At 42.0% G+C, this 19,128-nt stretch overlaps 1 protein-coding gene across 1 annotated transcript in view; it reads right to left on the bottom strand.

Moving 5' to 3' along the window:
- The window catches only part of CTDSPL2 (CTD small phosphatase like 2), a 100,392-nt gene that overhangs the window by 55,483 nt on the left and 25,781 nt on the right, over nt 1-19,128 (bottom strand). The window contains exon 2 of the mRNA XM_075896797.1: nt 9,509-9,718. Within this exon, the coding sequence (XP_075752912.1) occupies nt 9,509-9,694 (186 nt within the window). The 5' untranslated portion in view covers nt 9,695-9,718. The remainder of the gene's footprint in view (nt 1-9,508; nt 9,719-19,128) is intronic.

The following is a 19,128-nucleotide window of genomic DNA, read 5'->3' as shown; positions in this document are numbered from 1 at the left end:
TACCAGATGAATGGCATACTCCACACAAAAGTTCCAGAGATTGAGCACTTCCCAACAAAGGCCTGAAGAGCTGGCTCTGCCCTGCCTACTGATGTAATACATTGAGGCTGTATTTTCTGTCGGGGGTTGCACTACCTTGCCTTTTAGGTGGGGCAAGAAAGCCTGGAAAGACAGGCAAACTGCTCTGAGCTCTCTCTTGGCTAGGTCCTCTTGCATCCCTGGGTGTTGAGCACACCCAAGTGGGCTCCCCAGCCCAGATCCAACAAATCCAAGACCAGGGTAAGTGACGGAGACAGGGCTGTGAAAGGAATTCCTTGCAGCACTGGCCTAGGATCCTGCCATCAGTCCAGAAAAAGAAAGACATGGCTCAGTACCATGACCATTCAGTCCAGGTGGCGCCCACTGGGGATACAGACTTAGGCCAGTCATATCTACAGAGACCTCAGAGGAAGATGGCTGACCATGCACATGCAGGTGGCCATGTGGCCCATCAGTTGCAGGTACCTGTAGGCTGTGGTGAGCAGGAGGCTCTTTATGTGGGAGATCAAGTCCGCCATGGCCTGAAAATATGCTTCCTACATGGAGTCAAGAACTGCTCTGATAGTGTCAGTCCAATGCATAGAGTTTAACATAGACTCTTCTGTGCTTATTAACAGACCCAAATCATTGCAAGTGAAACACCCCAGAGAGAGGTTTCTTTGCATGTTCTCTGGACCCAGTCATCAAGATATGGGAAAAATCTCCCCATCCCCAACATCTCAGGAAAGCTGCAACGTGCACCATGAATTTCATGAACATACTGCGGGCCAGAGACAGGCCAAAGGGTAACACCATGAACTGGAAATGATGGCTGGTCACTATGAAACACAGAAAACAACTGTCAGAAGGCATGAAAGGAAGCATTATTTAAGTTAAGAGTGACATACCAGTCCCCCGGATCCAGGGAAGGGATGATGGAGGCCAGGGAGACCCTGCAAAACTTCAACTTCTTGAGAGACTTACTAGGGAACACATGTCCAGAATGGGTCTGAGGCCCCCTTTGACCTTTGGGATTAGGAAGTAGTGGGAGCAAAATCTTCTTCCTTCCTGTTCTGAAGAACCTCCTCCATACTCCTAAGCCCAGGAGTTTCTCAACCTTCTGAATGAAGAGTTGCTCATGAGTAGTGTCCCTGAAAAGGGATGGGAAGAGTGGCCAAAAATTGAAGGTTATAACCCTTGAACCACTATGTCCAGGACCCAACAGCCTGACGTAACTGTTGACCAGACTGAGTGGCAGAAGAAAAGATGGTAAAAATCTGAGCTGTTAGCTTATGCACTGCTCCCGAGCACACCTCCAAAATGAGCACTTCTTGCTCGCTGGTGCTTCACTGGGTCAGGCTGCTCAGGAGAGCAAGATGGCGAAAGATGGTGGCGGCTAAACCTCATGCCTCATTTTCTCACAGGAGCTTGTCAATGCTGCCACTGTCAAGGTGGTAGAGGAGACCTGAATGGCTCTCTCAATGACCAAGGAGTGTGCAATGCCACCAAGTGGAGTATCACCCATGTGTCTTTTAGGACATGCAATTGCACATCTGTTTGGTTTGAAAAAAGAACAATGCTGTTAAACAGAAGGTCCTGAATAGAGACATGCATCTCCAGGGGCAGGCTGGCGCCAAGAACTAGGCTTCAAGATCACTGCTGAGACAACTTCCAGGCAGCTGAATTGACTGCATCTCAAACTACATGGAGGAATCACCAAGCTGCCATGGTACTCATGTCTACCAGAGTTGCAAATTCCATCTCTCAGGCCCTGGAGTCCCAAAAGTTAAAGTAACAGCTGCCCAAGAAGGCTTGGTGATTTGCCATCCAAAACGAAGCCTGGTCCTAGCATAAATCATGCAGCCAAACAAATCCAGCCATTTAGACTTCTTATTTTTAGAGGTGGAACTGGTATGCCCTTGGGTGTCCATCGTGTTGGCCAACCGCACAACCAACAACTCCTGTGGTGGCAGGTGTATAAGTACTGGAACCCTTTCACAGGGATAAAATACTTCCTTTCTGCCCTCCTGGAAGTGGGATGGATGGAGGATGGGGTTTGCTAGGTGGTCCTGGCAATTTTCAGGGCCCTCTCATGCACCAGCGGTGAGACTCAGGATGGGGTGTATGCCAAGTGTACATCAAACAATGTGTCCACTTGTTCCTTCATCTCCTCCACTTGAAGGTCGAAGGGTTCAATGCTGCACTCTGAAGCAGTTCCTGATGCTTCCTGAAATTGTCCAGTGGGCTTGCTTTAGAGAAGCTCACAGATGCCTCATCTGGAAAGGAAGGGAATAATTGGACCACCAAGGGAAGCCACTGGTGTGGACTTCAGATTGTCCAACATGGTGGCCAATGGCTGGCAGGAGTGGGAAAGGAATGAAAAGAATGCCCTGGTTGTTCCAATAAGGCCATTGGTTCCTCCACTGACTCTGCAGCCAGTCCAGTCCTGATGCAGTTGAGGCACCCTATGGAGCCTCAACACGTTGCTGCCTCAGCAAGGGGCTGAATGTAGCCTCTGAGCCAGAGAAGTCATCACCCTCTGGTGACCGAGGCAGGACTGGTGCTGGAAAGGGTCCAACCAGTGCTGGGAGTAGGGAGAGCAGCACCATGCTGAGAAGTAGCCTCAAGATCTTGACACCCAATGATGTGATGAAGACCAGTGCCAGGTAAATCATCTACAATTGGGCAAGCTCCAGTGCAAAAATGGAGATCAGGACTCGTAACACTGAGCAGGAGACATGGACCGAAGCAGAGACCAAGGACATGACAACCTAGGACTCGGTCTTGGTTCTGGAGACTAATGGCATGTGCTTGTCTTGTGCAAGGCCTTGCTGACAGGCTTGCCCTTGGAGGAGCTTTAGCTGGTTTTATTGCCGCATACAGTGCCAGCTGCGACGAGGGCACTGACAGCACCATTAGCTTGGGCCCTTTACCGCTCACTGGAGTTGATGGCAGGTCCTTTTGTCAGGTCTGTAATGGGCCTATGGCCCAAGCACTGTCCTTTGCCCAGTGCCATCTTCTTTGTTTTCTTCTTCAGCACGGGCAACAGGGATCAGTGCCAGGAGGAGCCTGATGCCAGGGGTGCACTATGCACTGAAGCCAAAGCAGTGAGTGCTGTGGCAGGCTGTGCCAGCCCTGAAGCTGGGCATAAAGCAGCCTTCATCAGAAGGGCCCTGTAATGTATGTCGTGTTATCTTTGCATCCGATGATGAAAGTTTTTATTGATGCGACAATGTTCCCTTATGTAGGATTCCCCAAGGCGCTTTAGATGGTTATTGTGTAGGTCACTAAAAGATATAAGCCTACGATATATGGAGCAGGGTTTAAAACCCAGAGACCAGGGAATGATCCACCTAGGGCTAAGCCCCTGATGGGACACTAACTAAACACAGAACAGCATTTACAGTGAGAAGCACAAGGCTGAGATAGGAGAGATCGCTTGTGTGTCAAGAGATGCTCCAATTGACCACCATGCGTGGTAAGAAGAAACTGAAAGGGAATAAGGCTTATGGTGCTTGATGTTCCACAACATGTGTACAGCACTCCAGAGAGGGCACAGCCAGCCCTATGGATATAGCTCAGGCAAAAATCTCTGACAACCATGCATATGGACTCACACACACTTACAATGTAATTGACACGAGCAAGAACTCAAAGAAGAGTTGTAAATATAAAGGGTAGTGGCGTTAAATAAATGGCATGTCACACTGCTCTACTGGCTTGATTAATGTAGAAATCTGCTGACTAACATTAACTATGACTTGCTTTCTTTGGATACTAGCATACACAGGAAGCAAAGTGCATAATGAAACCCAATATAAAACCCTTCATTTATGGCCATCTTTAGTTAATGCAACATCAGTGGGGCACTATGACTTGCTTTCTTTGGATACTAGCATACACAGGAAGCAAAGTGCATAATGAAACCCAATATAAAACCCTTCATTTATGGCCATCTTTAGTTAATATTATATTGATATACTGGACAAAAATATAGTGTCTGCTATAGTACAGAGTCTTCCTAATATTTAGTTCAATATTATATTCTTATTATATTGTGCAGTTATTAATACTTCAGGGTTTATTTCAGAACTGTGTCTGGCTTATGACAAAAAATAGGAGTAAAAAATGTTAAAAGTAGGAGTTATTTTCCAATCTTTTTCCTTACCGTGGAGTAAAGTGACTTGCCCTCTTATGGTTCATATTTAATTTGGCTTTCATAGAAGCAAAGCTTTTTGTTTATTTTCTTTGTTGTGTGTGTGTTTTCCTTTCTCCCCCGTTCTTTCAATAGATGCAAACTACCCTAAGAATGGGGCCCTACCAAATTCACAACCATAAAAAACATGTAACAGACCATGAAATCTTTGGTGTCTTTTACCCTATCTTGTACAGTTTTCATGTGGGAAACAACCATTTATCAAGTCGGGGGACCTGACCCAAAAGGGATTTGCAGAGGGAGTCGTTAAGATTTTTTTAGAAGGGTCGTGGAATTACCACCCTTACTTCTGCACAGCCTTCAGCGCTGGGCAGCTGACCAGCCACCAGCAGCGTGTGCCATGGCACCCTTATTCCTGTCCTGCTTCCTTCAGAGCTATGCAGTTGGAGTACCGCAACACCCCTTCCAATAACCTTACACCCCCCCCCAACACACACACACACAAAAAACTCTTTTTTTGGGTCAGGATCTCCACAAGTTAAACATCACAAAAATTCAGATTTAAATAGCTGAAATAATGAAATTTATTATTTTAAAATTCCTAAGACCGTGAAATTGACCAAAATTACCAGGAATTTGTTAGGACCGTACACATGAATCTTGTTAAATCTGAAACCTAAAGATAACAATCTTGCAGCATACTGAAAACTAAAATTCTGGGGATAGTATAAAATAAACTGAATTTAATATCAAAGCAAGCAACAAAGAGGTTACTCTATCGTTATTCATTTTTATATTTACTTAAAATCCTCAGAATAAAAATTGCATCTGGAACTGCTACAGAATTTACAGAGAGCCACAGAATCTCAAGTCTGCAACAGAATTGAAGTTCAGCTTGCTGCAAATAACACATTTCTGAAATGAAAATTTAAAAGCACATCTATTCCCTTAATATCAAAGTGCTGGCTACATACACAAAGCTCACAAAACAGAGTTAAAAATAGGCACAGAAAAATGGAAATTCCAAAACTAAAAAGGCTTCATTATGCACAACATACATTTTAGACTATTTTATAATACAGTAAGAGAACAAGGAGAAGTATTACACAGACATTAATATAGGAAGAAAATGTGTTTGCCTCATTGGTCCCACATGCCTCTCACTGAAAATAACTGGGAGAATCTGCAAAGCTCCCACTTTTTCCAATGGACAGTACTATAATTGTACAGGCAAACGCTAAATCTCTGAGAAATACAACTGAAGAGACTGAACAACTAGATGGCTTAGTTAGACTGGAAAAGGGAAAGTACCTTGTAGCTCACCAGTTAAAAATTAGCTCAGGTAAGATCGACAGAAAACCATTAGCACCTGAAGGCAGTTCAGTGCCCTAAGTGAAAAGCATTGGTGCTCTCATTCCTACTGGAAAGATACAGAATAATCACAAAAAACACTATCATAACAGGCACCTACTGGAATGCCTGTTAACAGTTGCAGGAAACAGGCAAAGAACTGAATGTGTATGGAAACAGAAAACCCTTTCATCCTACAGGTGGTCCCTCCTCAAGAATAGATCAAGGTGGACTGGAGAAGCTTCCACTGCTGCTGCCCTTAGTGTAACTGTTCTGTGAAAAAATTTCAGTCTCCAGGCCTGTCAATCTTTCACCCCTCAGGAGCATTACATTCACTAAAAAAGTTAAAACCCAAACTGCAGAGACATCTTTCCTTTTCCTGAAAAAAAAGCCAAAAGAAAACACTACTACTTCTAACATTTATTTGATGATGAAGAATTGAAACAGAATACCTAGAGAAAAAACAAAAAACAGCAACACAGAGAAACATAAGGAAAGAAAAGCTAACAAACAAGAGAGGTTCTGGCAAAATCACAAACAACAAAAGTGGAGTTAAGAGGTCAGTCAAGAGCATTCAGGAATACAATTACACAATATTGTGTCATTGCTCTATGTGCTTTATATGAGCGAATTTCTACTGTACAGATTTCTGTTTAAAATCAATATCCCACATATTGAATTGATCTGAGGAAGTGGGCCTGGCCCACGAAAGCTCATCACCTAATAAACCATCTTGTTAGTCTTTAAAGTGCTACATAGTTCTGACTTTTGTTTCAGCTAGGCCAGACTAACACGGCTGCATCTCTATCACTATTCCACATATATCCAGTTAGTAATACTAACTAGAACATACTGAAATATGGCTATGTCACACGGACATCAATGGAATGTCTGTCCTTCAGATTTTTAGAAACAATGGAATAAAAATGCAAGTTGATTAATGGATTGCAATGATTCCATAGGAGAGGATGCTTTGCAATTCTCAAAAGCAAAGCTAATGTAATTACTAGAATCCACAAATTAAATAAGTTCAGTGCAACTTACTTCAGTCAATGTATTCTAATATTTCAAATTTTAAAACTTTTTAAGAAATATTTTGGATGTGTCTACTATTAAAAAGCCATCTATATTAAACTCTTACAATGGTTAAAAAATGCTTACTAAACAGGGCTCAATCCTGCAAGGTGCCTGATCTAAACTACCATCCATATCTGCATTAGTTTTTCTATGATGTCAGACTGGTGGGCTGCAACTCTGATATTAGAATTAATATGCCTATTTTATTTATATGTATTGACTTAAATGGGAGTTGAGAACATTGTCTAGCTTATCATACAAAGGACCAATGCATCAGAATATTATTAACCATATTTTAGTTATTTTTATGTAAGTAAACAGCCTGAACTGTTTTGGGAGGGTTTTAAGACCCACCATCACAATCACTGTGATGTCAGAGTGATGGACTATGAATCTGATGTCAGAATTAATGTATTTTAAAGTATATCTTATTATACATGTAAAGTCAGAGACCCATACTCTCTCTCTCTCTCAATTTATAGTATAATATACAGGCAACTGAACTATTATATAATATACATGCCACCTCAAAGCATTCTGATGTTACCATGGTAACCACAAGACTACTTTGTGTCTATCAGGAGAGCTTTGCAGTATAGCCCAGCAATATCAATCAATAGCATGCAATTTTATTGCCACTGGGACCAATACAAGTGCTGTTCTGGACACACAATACCAGAAAGGCAATATATATATATTGTATATATATAAAAATTTTGTGTTTTATTTATATATATATATATATATATATATATATATATATATATATATATATATATATATATATATAAATAAAACACAAAATTTTATATTTAAAGGGAACCTGTGGAGATAAATATTCATCCTAAATTTTGTTAACGTTAAAAAGGGGATGGGGAAATTTGACAAAAGCTAAATAATCAGAAATCTTTCCATTTCTTTTTTTTTTTTTAATTCCAATGAAAATGTTTTTGTTTGGACTTCACCATTTTCCTGAAATGTTCACAACCCAAGTCTTTTGGTTTTTGCTAGAATATAGGAGGCAGAAAGTGAAATCATTTTATTGCTTGAATTTAGTGAGATGCAAAATTTTAACCATTTTAACAATATGGAATTTTCCACAGGCAAAGAAAAATGTGAACATATTTTTACAGTTCCTTTAAGTCAGTGCCTGTCTCCTATTACAATGCGTGCTGAACAAATGCCAAGGACAGACTGAGCTGCATGGTATGTAAGAACATAAGAATGGCTATAGTGGGTGAAACCAGTATCCTGACCAGTGCCAGATGCTTCACGGGGAATTAAAACCAATTTCAAGTGATCTGTCTATCCCCTATTGTCCAGTCCCACTTCAGGCAGTCAGAAATATGGTGTTGTGCCATTAACCCTATTGGCCAATAGTCATTGGTGGACCTGTCCCTCCAGAAATTTTTGTAATTTTTTTTAACCCCAATTATATTTTTGACCTTCACAAGATCACCTGGAAACAAAGCTCCATAGGCTGACTGTATACTGTATAAAGAAATACTTCCTTATGTTTGTTTTAAACCTGCTGCTTATTAATTACATTGGGAGACCCTAGTTATTGAGTTATGTAAAAGGGTAAAACAACAGTCCTTACTTCACTTTCTCTACACCAGTCATCATTTTATAGACCTCTATTATATCCCCACTTAGTCATCTTTTTCCTCAAATGAATGAGCCCAGTTTTTTTACCCGTGTCTCACACAGAAGCTGTTTTAATGTTTTCCTAATCATTTTTTTATGCCCTTCTCTGTAATTTTTTCATTTTTAACATATCTTTTTTGAGCTGGGGCAATAAGAACTGCATGCAGTACACAAGCTGTGGGCACAGCATAGATTTATACAGTAGCATTATGATATTTTCTGTCTTACTATCTTTTTTCTAATGGCTCCTAACACTGTTAGCTTTTTAGACTGTTGCTGCATATAAGATTATTTCAGAGAACTATCCATGATAACTCTCAGATCCGTTCCTCAAGTGTGAACTGCTAATTTAGAACCCAACAGTTTGTATGTATAGTTGGGATTGTTTTCTAATGTGCATTCCTTTGCACTTAACAGTGAATTTCATCTGTCATTTTATTGCATAGTCACAAAGCTCTCTGAGACAATTTAATTATAATTTTTTAAACTTCACTGCATCTCTAATTACTATTTTAACCATAATGCAAAATTATAAAACTTGCCACTTTTAACAACAAAAACATTTTCTCATCTAAACTACATTTAGCTGCTGTATATTTCTCTGTAACATTTCTGTATGTTTCTAGCATCCTGGTTCTTCTTTAGTTTAAAAACTGCAATAACAGAACTTCTGGACTGATAAGACTGATTAAAGAAAGGTTTTAAAAAGATGGTCCAATTTTATAAAAAGTAACAACTTTGTAAACTATTTCAAAGTGGCACTCATTCAATAAAATTAACATATGTAATCTTCCTTTGAGAATTTTCACTGAGTAAGTTTTAAATATGAAAACTTGTTTTCTTCAGATCTGTGTATAGGTGGAGTTGGAAGAGATTCAGTAGTTTAGACCTGACTTCACGTCTAAGATGAGTAAGTAAGTGCAAAATTCATTGAGGTATGTGGAAATTATACCTGCTTACACTATAGATGAATTTGACTTCTTGCATTTATAAGGCGCCATTTCCTATTTCTCCAATGGAACGTCTGTAATTGTTTCATACAGAGTTGGATAGGGTCAACAACCTTGCATTGTAACTTCTGTACCTGCATGCACACCACTATTATGGGGCATATTCTGTTGCTTATAAAACTGTTCTGCCTCCATAAGAATATGTCTTTTACAAATACTTATTTTTCTTAATACAAATACTTGATCAAATTTTAGAAAAGCTTAATATGACTCAATTAAAAAAAAAGGCAACAAGTCAGTGAGCTCATACCTTGGGTGTGCTTCCTTTAATAAATTTTTTGATTGATGACAACAAGCCAGTTTCATTCTTCTGGGGTTTTCCTCCTCCAACAGGTAAGCTCTCATCTACCTCTGAATGTTTCCTCTTTGTCCTCAAAGCACGTTGGGTGTGAATTTGATTTGACTGCTGAGACGCTTTCCGCGTTCTCAGCCTCATTTTTTATATGTGCCACATGTAAAACTATAAAAGAAAAAACAAAAATACTAAGTTACTGAGGTACTGCATTAAGCTTGAAAGCATGAATTCCCCATAGTTATATATTTAAAAACATTAGTCTGATGCGCTGTGTTTATTTTTTCCACTCTATATATATCTCCCTTAATTTAAATAATGCTGCATTTATAGGCAATGAAGCTAACTTGGTGACAAGCTTTGCACCAAAGTATATATCACAGTAGAGACTATGCATTAGATGTGTGTTAGCCTATCACAATTTACCAAAGAAATAGAAAGCTGATATTCTGTATATACCTGGGAGCAAGACTAGACCCAGATGACTCGTACAACTCCTTGGATTCACTAAAAACACATAAGGGAGCTAAGGTGATTTCTGGACAAATGGAAAATATTTATAAATAAAAGTCACTAGGGCACTGTGCCCCCTGCTGTCTGCACTCACCAATCTCCCTCTCGGCCACGAAGGGCCTGGGGCTGAGGCCACCCTGATCCCAGCTCTTCCCCCCGTACCCCGGCTTCCCTGGCCCCAAGGCTGCCCTGGTTCTTTACTACCCCCAAGCCAGCCCCAGCTCTTGAGCCCCCACGGTCAGCAAGGGGGGGCCAGGACGAGGTTGATCCCAGCTCTCTCCCCAGACACCAGGAGAGGCTGAGTTGCAGATATGCGGGGCCTGGCTCTTCTCCAGGGAGAGTCTGTGGTTTCCCCAGCCCCTCCCCTGCCCCTGGTCATCAGAGAGGGCCCAACCCCGAGGCCACTCTGCAGCCACCCCCGGCTCTTGGACCCTCCTTCCTCACTAGTCTATTTGCCCCCCACCCCAGCTGGGGGCAGCAGGGCGAGGTTGCACCCAACTACTCCCAGCTGCATCCCCCAACTTCCAGGAGGGGGGGGGGGGTGACGAAGGCACGCTGGACCTGGCTTTCTCCCCTGGCAGCCTGCCCCTCCTGGCCAAAGCCACAGCAGCTACTGCTCTCCCCGATTGCTGGGAAGGGGAGAGGACGGCTGGGTCACAGGCAACCCCAGCTCTCATGAGCCCTGGGAAGGGTGAAACTAGGAGTGGGTGATGCTTGGTTCCTGTGGACACAGAGTGACGTGATGACGACTCAGTTATCCCACAGGAAAAGGGTTTTTTATAGAGAGTGAGGAAAGCTATCCCAGAATATCTAGTTCATTTCTCTTCAATCCATGTATGAACTAAAATCAGATTATTCACATGCTCAAATTTGTGCACATTTAATTGCTTCTCTGGATCAAGGCACCTGTCTCCATCAACATATTGGGCATTCTGTGAAGCTCATACCTGGAGCCACTTGAATGGGACCACTTGAATGGGACCACTTGTGCTTAAAGTTATGCAGATACTTGATAAAGGTCACAGAAATGAAGCAGCTAGAAACCTATTTTGTTAGGGTATGATACACTTGTGTTATTGTAAGAGAGTGGGGTTTATTGCCTGAATATATTTATGACATAGCACTTGGGTATAAAATACCCATTACTGTGGGGGGTTTTCTCCCTTCAGAAATTACTTCAGCGCTCATCTAACTCTTAACTACCAAGTAGAGAGATAATATTACCTATAATACGTAGGTGTTAGGTACTATGAAACAACAATTGTTCTGAGGATTTAGGAAAAGATACCGGAAGTGGATAGTTCTGATGTGATTCTGAGCTTTTCAACCTAGGCCACTTCAAATCCAACCCAAGTAAACAGTGACTAAAGTAACAAAAAATGCTGGCAGTTAGTAGACTCAATTCTATTCTTAGTAGAGAGATGATCACATAAGAAAAAGTATCACTACTTGCATGCTTTTTAATAAACTCAACAGGCAGCAAAGTAATGAACTGGCAGGACCGTTCAACAGAACAAGATTGAACTGTTTTTAAAAAATGATTTGCACTGCTGCTAGTGATATGCTTTCTATACCTGTTGACAAACACTGGGCTGAATTTTCCACAGATGCCTATCTGGTGCTTTTCAGCAGCATCAAATATATCATTATATCAAAGAGTAAAAGAAGTTCAAGATTTTTCAAAGATTGGAATAAATATTTCCAATATTCTATGAAGGCCCACAGAAACTAACACAAATTTATAAAAACTGACCATTTACGATCTTGTGTGTATCAAGTAACAGAAGCATTAAAACTCAGGGCCTAGGCTTATATGTCTTCATATTTATAATTACAATACAATCAAATGTAGTTGTGAAACATTCTACAAGATTTTAATCTACTTTCTCTCTTCCTACCCTTACACCAAAAGCAGAGGTTACTTACCTGTAGGACGGATCAAGATATGTGATCCCTATTTCTACTCCACTGCTGGTTACACATGCGGATCATGAGCCCAAAGCTGGGGAATGCAAAAGTAGTGTCCTTTGATCTATGCACATGTCCTGGCTCCACTCGTGCTTCTGACTGAGGGGATAAAGGTCAGGGCAGACCAATCACTCCTCCTGAGTGCTTTCTCCCATTCAAAACAGAGGGGAACAAGGGTAGCTAGTGGAATACAGATAGGGATCACACTTCTCAAATAGGGATGTAAAATTTCGATTATTTGGCTAATCGAATAGTCAGTGCAATTTGCATTGACTATTTGATTAGTCGATAAGGCACTTCCACCTTTGAAGTGTAGCAACAGCCCTAGGGCTGTTGCTACGTATGTTTCGGAGGCGAAAGCACTACAAGGAACACAGGGCCAGCGGGGGACTCATTTGGTTATCAGATAGTTTTCACATCCCTTATCTCAAAAGAATCTCCAGTTACAGGTAGGTAACCACCTCCTGCTCTCCCAGTTATGGTCCCCCTATTGCATTCCACTGATGGTGACTTGACATGCAGTACCTAACTAAGAGGAGGATACAAGAATATAGACCAGTGTTTCCCAATTTTTTTTGACCACAGAATCCTTTCAAACTGAGAAAAATTTCAAGGACCCCCCCCCCCCCAGCCATTATATTCATAGTTTTCAATGCGAAGAGTGGTTTTTCTTCTTTTCTTGGCAAATTCTTTTTATATTTGGTTTAATACTAGAAAGTTGGATTCGCATATCTGGTGCAGCATTCAGTCGATTTCTGTATTTTGTTTTCATTGCTGCATAGTTCGAGAACCCAGTTTCGCACAAGTATGTACTGGCAAAGGGTAACAGCTGACGAATTGCGTGTCTTGATAATGATGAATATTCTTGACTTTGACATAGGTCACTCCAAAATGTAATCAGAGAAACTTCTTTAAATTTTTGTATTAATTGGCCATCTGAAGCAATTTCAATTAGGTTTTCATAATCTTGTGTAGAAAAACTGACTGGCTTTTCTGTTAAACTTAATGGATTTCGAATCCAGTTATTGTTGTCATTGATGTTTGGAAAATACTTAATGATGTTCGTGTATAAATCGCGGAGATGATCTGCAATGTTGCTGTGAATATCTTCATCAAGTTTGTATCCATTTTCTTCAAGGAAATCATTCAGAGTTGGTAAACAATCCAAATCATTTCGTCCTACAGATGAGATCAAAAACTGTAGCTTCCGTGACAATGACAAAATTTTGTCTTTCGCATTAAAAATATTTACATTCTTTCCTTGCAGCGACAGATTTACTTCATTTAGTTTTGTAAAGATGTCTGCAAGATACGAAACTCTAGATAACCACAAAAAGTCTGTTAAACGATCAGACAGTTGGAATTTGTGATCCATCAGATTTGCGGAGAGCTCATGACGCAATTCAAATGATCTAACCAGCACTTTTCCTTGTGATAGCCACCTGACTTCTGTATGTAGAAGCAGGGCTGTGTGCTGACTACCCATATCTTCACACATAATTTTGAACAGTCTTGATTGTAATGGTAGAGTTTTTATATAATTAATAATCAGTACTGCTTCGTCCAACACATTTTTGAGAGGGAGAAATATTCTTAACTACCAGAGCGTGTCTGTGGAGAATTCGGTGACTGCTGGTGCAGTTTGGTGCTACATTTTTTATTCGTGTTACAGCGCCAGCCACTGTTCCTACCATTGCTTTGGCACCATCACTGCACACATCAACACATTTTTCCCAGCTTATTTGATGTGTTTTCATAAAGTTATTGATACAATTGAATATATTCTCACCAGTTGTATTGGTTTGCAAAAATTCACATAAAAGTAAGTCTTCTTCAATAGAACTATTAAAATCATAACGGACAAATACAAGCAGAACTTCAAGACCTGCAACGTCAGTGGACTCGTCTAATTGTAATGCATATGCATCACATAAATGCAGCCGAAAAATAAGCTCCTTCTCGATGTCAGCAGCAAGATCGTGAATAAGACGTGTGACAGTATTGTTTGATAGTGGCACAGCTTCAACTTTTTTACTAGACTCCTGATCCAACATACACATCACAATATCTTTTGCACATGGTTTTATGAGTGATTCCCCAATAGTGTGTGCTTCTTCGGCGAGCGATATACGATAGCTTACTTTTCATTTTCATTATCAGATTTGGCAATTTTTGACATGAAGAGTTTACTTTTTTCAAGCGATTCAAGCTTTAGCTTAAAAAAACTAATGTCTTTATCTTTGTATTCTGGATGATTTGTTTCAAAATGTCTTCGCAATTTAGCAGGTACTAAACAACTATTAGATAATATTTTGTTGCACAGTACACACTGGGCACCTGGAGCATCTTCATTTCCATTGCTTGTGAATCCAAATGCCAAATAGTCCTCACAATACCTGCGTTTCTTATTAGCCAGCTGAAATTTTTCATAATTAACTTGAGCTGCCTCAGTATTTTCCTTGCTGGTTTCAGTAAAAATATTGGAGTTTGAAGTACTCACTTTTCTCTTCAAAGTTCCTTCTTTTAACCAACGATCCATGGGGAATTTTGATATTAGATTGAATTCTTAAACTTAAAGTCACACACAGGAGCCACGTGTCCTCACAGTGTGTTTGGGGATTTGTTCTGATCCTCACAGTGAGTAGGAGTTCCGGTGTTCCACTCACTGACAGTACTCCCCCCCCCTCCACACACATACATGCTGCCTTTACCAAGGGACTTAGCAGCAGCAACAGCTGCTTGTCCCGCTTCTGCCCGATCAACCCAAGATCCCTCTCCCGCATCCCCCACTGCCACTCTGCTTTTTCCGGTGGTAAAAGCAAAGCGGCAGCGGGGGACGCGGGAGAGGGATCTTGGGTTGATCGGGCAGAAGCGGGACAAGCAGCTGTTGCTGCTGCTAGGTCCGGTGGTAAAAGCAGAGCAGCAGCGGGGGACGCGGGAGAGGGATCTTGGGTTGATCAGGTAGAAGCGGGACAAGCAGCTGTTGCTGCTGCTAGGTCCGGTGGTAAAAGCAGAGCAGCAGCGGGGGACGCAGGAGATGTCTGAAAGGGGAGCGGGGAAGGAGCCAGCGTGTTTGCACGCCGGGCTCCTCTGTCTCTTTATGGGCGGGGGGAGGGGAGCGTTCGGGTTCTCGCGGAACCCTTACGTTCGCTTCACGGAACCCCAGGGTTCCGCGGAGCACCATTTGGGAAACACTGATATAGACAATAGGGCTGAATGGAGTACTGCCATCCTAAAAGAGGCATCAGAAGAAGAGTCCTGCACCAGGGCACAACCCCATGCAAATGTGTGAATGGAACTCCTCGAAGCCACTTTATTAATGCTCAAACGATCTGAAGAGACACTACAGCACTCTGGTGGAATAAGCTCTTCTTACCCCCTTGAGCCGGGGGCAGGAGTGGGGGGGGGGAGAAGAGGCAGGTTGAGAGCTGACAGCAGGAGTAGAATAGGGATGTAATAGTGTAGTCAATTAACTAATAAGAAAAAGCTTAAAGATTAATGCTATAGACTACATGCTTTCCCCTCATCCTTCCCCCCAACAAGTAAATTTTTTAGCAGGCTGGCCAGCAGCCCGGCTCAGTCCCAGCTTGTGCCAGGTCTGGGACCTACTCCTGTTGCAGCTCTGCATTTAAAGTGTATTAGGAGCCAGGGGAGCAGGCAGCCAGGCTCAGTTCCGACTCATGTCTGTTTCAGGAGCTCAGAACCCTCCAGACAGGGGCTGCTGCCACCCTGCACTGCTGCCTTTGTTTCAGAGGCAGCAGCCTGGGGCAACAGGCAGCTGGTCTGTGAGGGGAGTTGGTTTTCAAACTGGTTCCCCTTACAGACCAGCTCCCATCTGGCAGCCTGTGCTGCTACCTCTGATACACAGGCAGCAGCGCGGAGTGACATGGGTCTCCTCGGCACACTGGCTGTTCGCCTCACCCCCAGGGACTACAGAATAGTCAAGTAACCAATAAGAATTAATTAGGTTAATCGACTATTTAATTAACCGATATTTGACATCCTTAGAGTAGAATGCAGCCAGATATCCATGTGAAGATTCTCTGGGTGGAGATGGCATGTCTTCTGACTTCTGCTATAGCAACAATCTCAGAGATTTCTTGATTGGTTGTGTTCTCTGCAAGTAAAAAAAAAGAACACTCATCGAACATCAAAGGAGAGGAGTCTTCTTCCTGAAACCACATGCTTCTGTAGAAGAATGAACACAGGTAAGTGAATCCACTGGCTAAGGTGGAGTTCCAAAACTATGTTAAGGATTAATTTGGGGTACAGATGTAAGGAAATCTTATCCTTATGGAATACCCTTCATCATCCTCCAAATTCACCAACCTTCTCACTGATGTGATAGCTATGAGAAACATGTCTTTGATAGAAAGGAGGGACATAAAGCACATAGCTAAAAGCTCAAAGTGGGGTCTTATTAGCACAGAGAGGGAGATTCAAATCACCCTCTGGAGTGGCAAACTTCTGAACAAGTGGGAAGTTTCTGATTAGGCTTTTCTAGAATCTTATGGTCCGTGGGTATACAAAAAATGAGTAGTCTTGAGAAAGTGGATTGCATGCATGATCACCGCCAACAGTTTGCACAAGAAGCTGATGGATAAACCTGATGTTTTCACGCACATGATATAGTAATCTAAGATTAAAGGTATATCCACAGCCTCTGCTAGAATTCCCTTTTGTTAATGTTCAAGATCAGAAGCATTTCCATTTAGCCAGGTAACGTTTTCTAGAAAATTTCTTTCTACTATTAGAGAAAATATCTCATAAGCTGAAAAGCAAGAACATTCCAAGGATGATCCCCATCCAAATGTCAGGCCTTGGGATAAAGCAGACATGGATTAGAGTGTTTGATTTTGCTGTTCCATTGAGTAAGTGGCTTGGGAAACATTGGAAAGATGATTAGTTGGCAGGATGACTTACTAAGAGGTTGAGAAATAAAAAAAATGTCTGGACCAGAAAGAGACAGTGAGGACGATCTTCTGTCTTGCTGGATCTTGCGTATGACTCATGGCAGGAGCAGACGGGACACATAGTTGAAATTGTCTGACCAAGTAAGAAGCAGGCCATCGTCATGGCAGTGGTGACCTAAGGCTCTTCTGAAGCAATGTGTGATGCATTTGCTATTTGCTTGAGGCGCGAACAGATCCCTGGTGGAGGTTCCCCCACAGAGTAAAAATGTTGTGGAGTACTGCATTATGAAACTTTCACTCTTGGTCAAGTGTGAAATGTCTGTTGAAAGAATCTGCAAGCATATTCTGCTTTCTGGGAAGTTGGACTGCTGACAGGGCGACTTGAATGCTGAAGCACCAGCTGCAGAGGCTGATTGCCTCTGTATCCAGGGGACAGACCTCATTCCCCTTGCTTGTTGATATAGATTGTAGAAAATACCTGCAGTGTTGTCTGACAAAAGGACATGGTGAGTGTGGATGGAAAAAGGACTTTCACACCTTCCATATCGCTCATACCTCCAGGATATTGGTGAGCATCTGGCCTCTTGAGATGTACAAGCTCCTTGTGTTGTGTGGTTGTTCCTGTGGTCTCTCCAACCTAATTGGGATGCATCTGTAATGCTGTTCCTGTCTGGAAAGGAAGGGAGAAAGAGAACCCCACACACATACATGACGAAAAATGTGTCTACCATAAAAGAGAGGACAGTACTTTGGCCAGAACAGTCACCATGAATGAGGTTCACGGCAGGGATCTGAAGGACTAGTCGACTATCCGATAAGCAAATGCTTATCAGATAGTCAGTCGACTAGTCGATTCCCCCTTCTTCCCCCCCGCTTGCTGCCTCTATCAGATAGAGGCAGCATAGGAGAGAAAAAGGGGGTACTTCAAAGGAACAGCGCCACACAGCTGAGCCGGGGATCAAAGCTGGCACACTGCGTGCAGCCTGGGGTCAGCGGGGCTCTTGTACATTTGAAAGAAGGAATGCAGAAGTGCCTACTGACTAGTCGAATAGTCAATGGAAATTCCATCGACTACTCAACTAGTAAATTAACTGTTACTTAACATCCTTAGTTCACAGAATGATGGTTTGGGGACTCAGGATGTACTAAGTCCTCATGGGTTGAGCTGTAAGATTTGCTTACAATTGCCTCTGACTTCTCTGAAGGGGACTTTGAGGAAGAGTCTCACGCTTATGAAAGTGCTTTCTAGCTTCCCAACAAGACCATGCCCATGGGGTCTGTGGATGTGAATTCTCCCACACCAGAGCTAGACTTTGCAAGAGAAGACACATTCCTTGCTGAATGAGGTCTGCCAGGGGCCTCATGGTCTTTTCCATGAGGTATTCACAGAAAGTAAGTTCCCGCCCTTCTTGAGTATGGCTGGGGAATGATCGGCAGATACTGTACTTCACCACCATGTGAGCTTCCTCTAAGTAGTACAGACAGTGTTGGTGATAGTCACTGATGACAAAAAATGATAGTGGTCAGGAAGCACAGAGTTTGAAGCCTGGGGCCCTGGACATAGTCTGGTATCTGAATGAGGGGTAAAGTAGTAAAGTTTGGGGGAATACCCCCATCAACTAATCTCATACTAAAACTACTGTTAAAACTATAAATGATTAAGACTGGTAACTATTTATAATAAGGTTCTTTATTATTTGTAGGCGAAGTCAAAGCTGTGGACATTAAGGGTTCTGATCCAGACCATGTGGCAGTGAGAAGGAACTAGAGAAAGTATTAGTCTGTCCTTCTCTTTATCCCCTCCATCGGAGGAACAAGGTGAACCCAGGGTTCACATGTGGACCACCCATATCTACTTTTAAATGTTCTGGCTTCAGGTTGATGGTGCATGTACATAACCCACAATGGAATATAACAGGAATCATCACTCGAAAAAGAACATGAAGTTATTTACAACTTTTTTAAATGAAGGTGTACAAATAATATTTATTAGTATAATTTGTGTCTTTATCTTTTCATTTTTATAATCTGAGGCGGCTAAATTAATTTTCTGTGTAATCTTATCATAGGGGCACTTTACCAGGGTAGCTCACCCCTTGAATGAATCAGGAACAGTTTTTCTGTTCCAGCACAAGTGCATCCTAGTTTGACATGAGGAGGGTGGGGCTGCCCTTGGAAGTTGTT

The sequence above is a fragment of the Pelodiscus sinensis genome, chromosome 14 (assembly GCF_049634645.1).
Source record: "Pelodiscus sinensis isolate JC-2024 chromosome 14, ASM4963464v1, whole genome shotgun sequence".
Classification (NCBI taxonomy): Eukaryota; Metazoa; Chordata; order Testudines; family Trionychidae; genus Pelodiscus; species Pelodiscus sinensis.
This window is presented reverse-complemented; position numbering and strand designations above follow the sequence as displayed.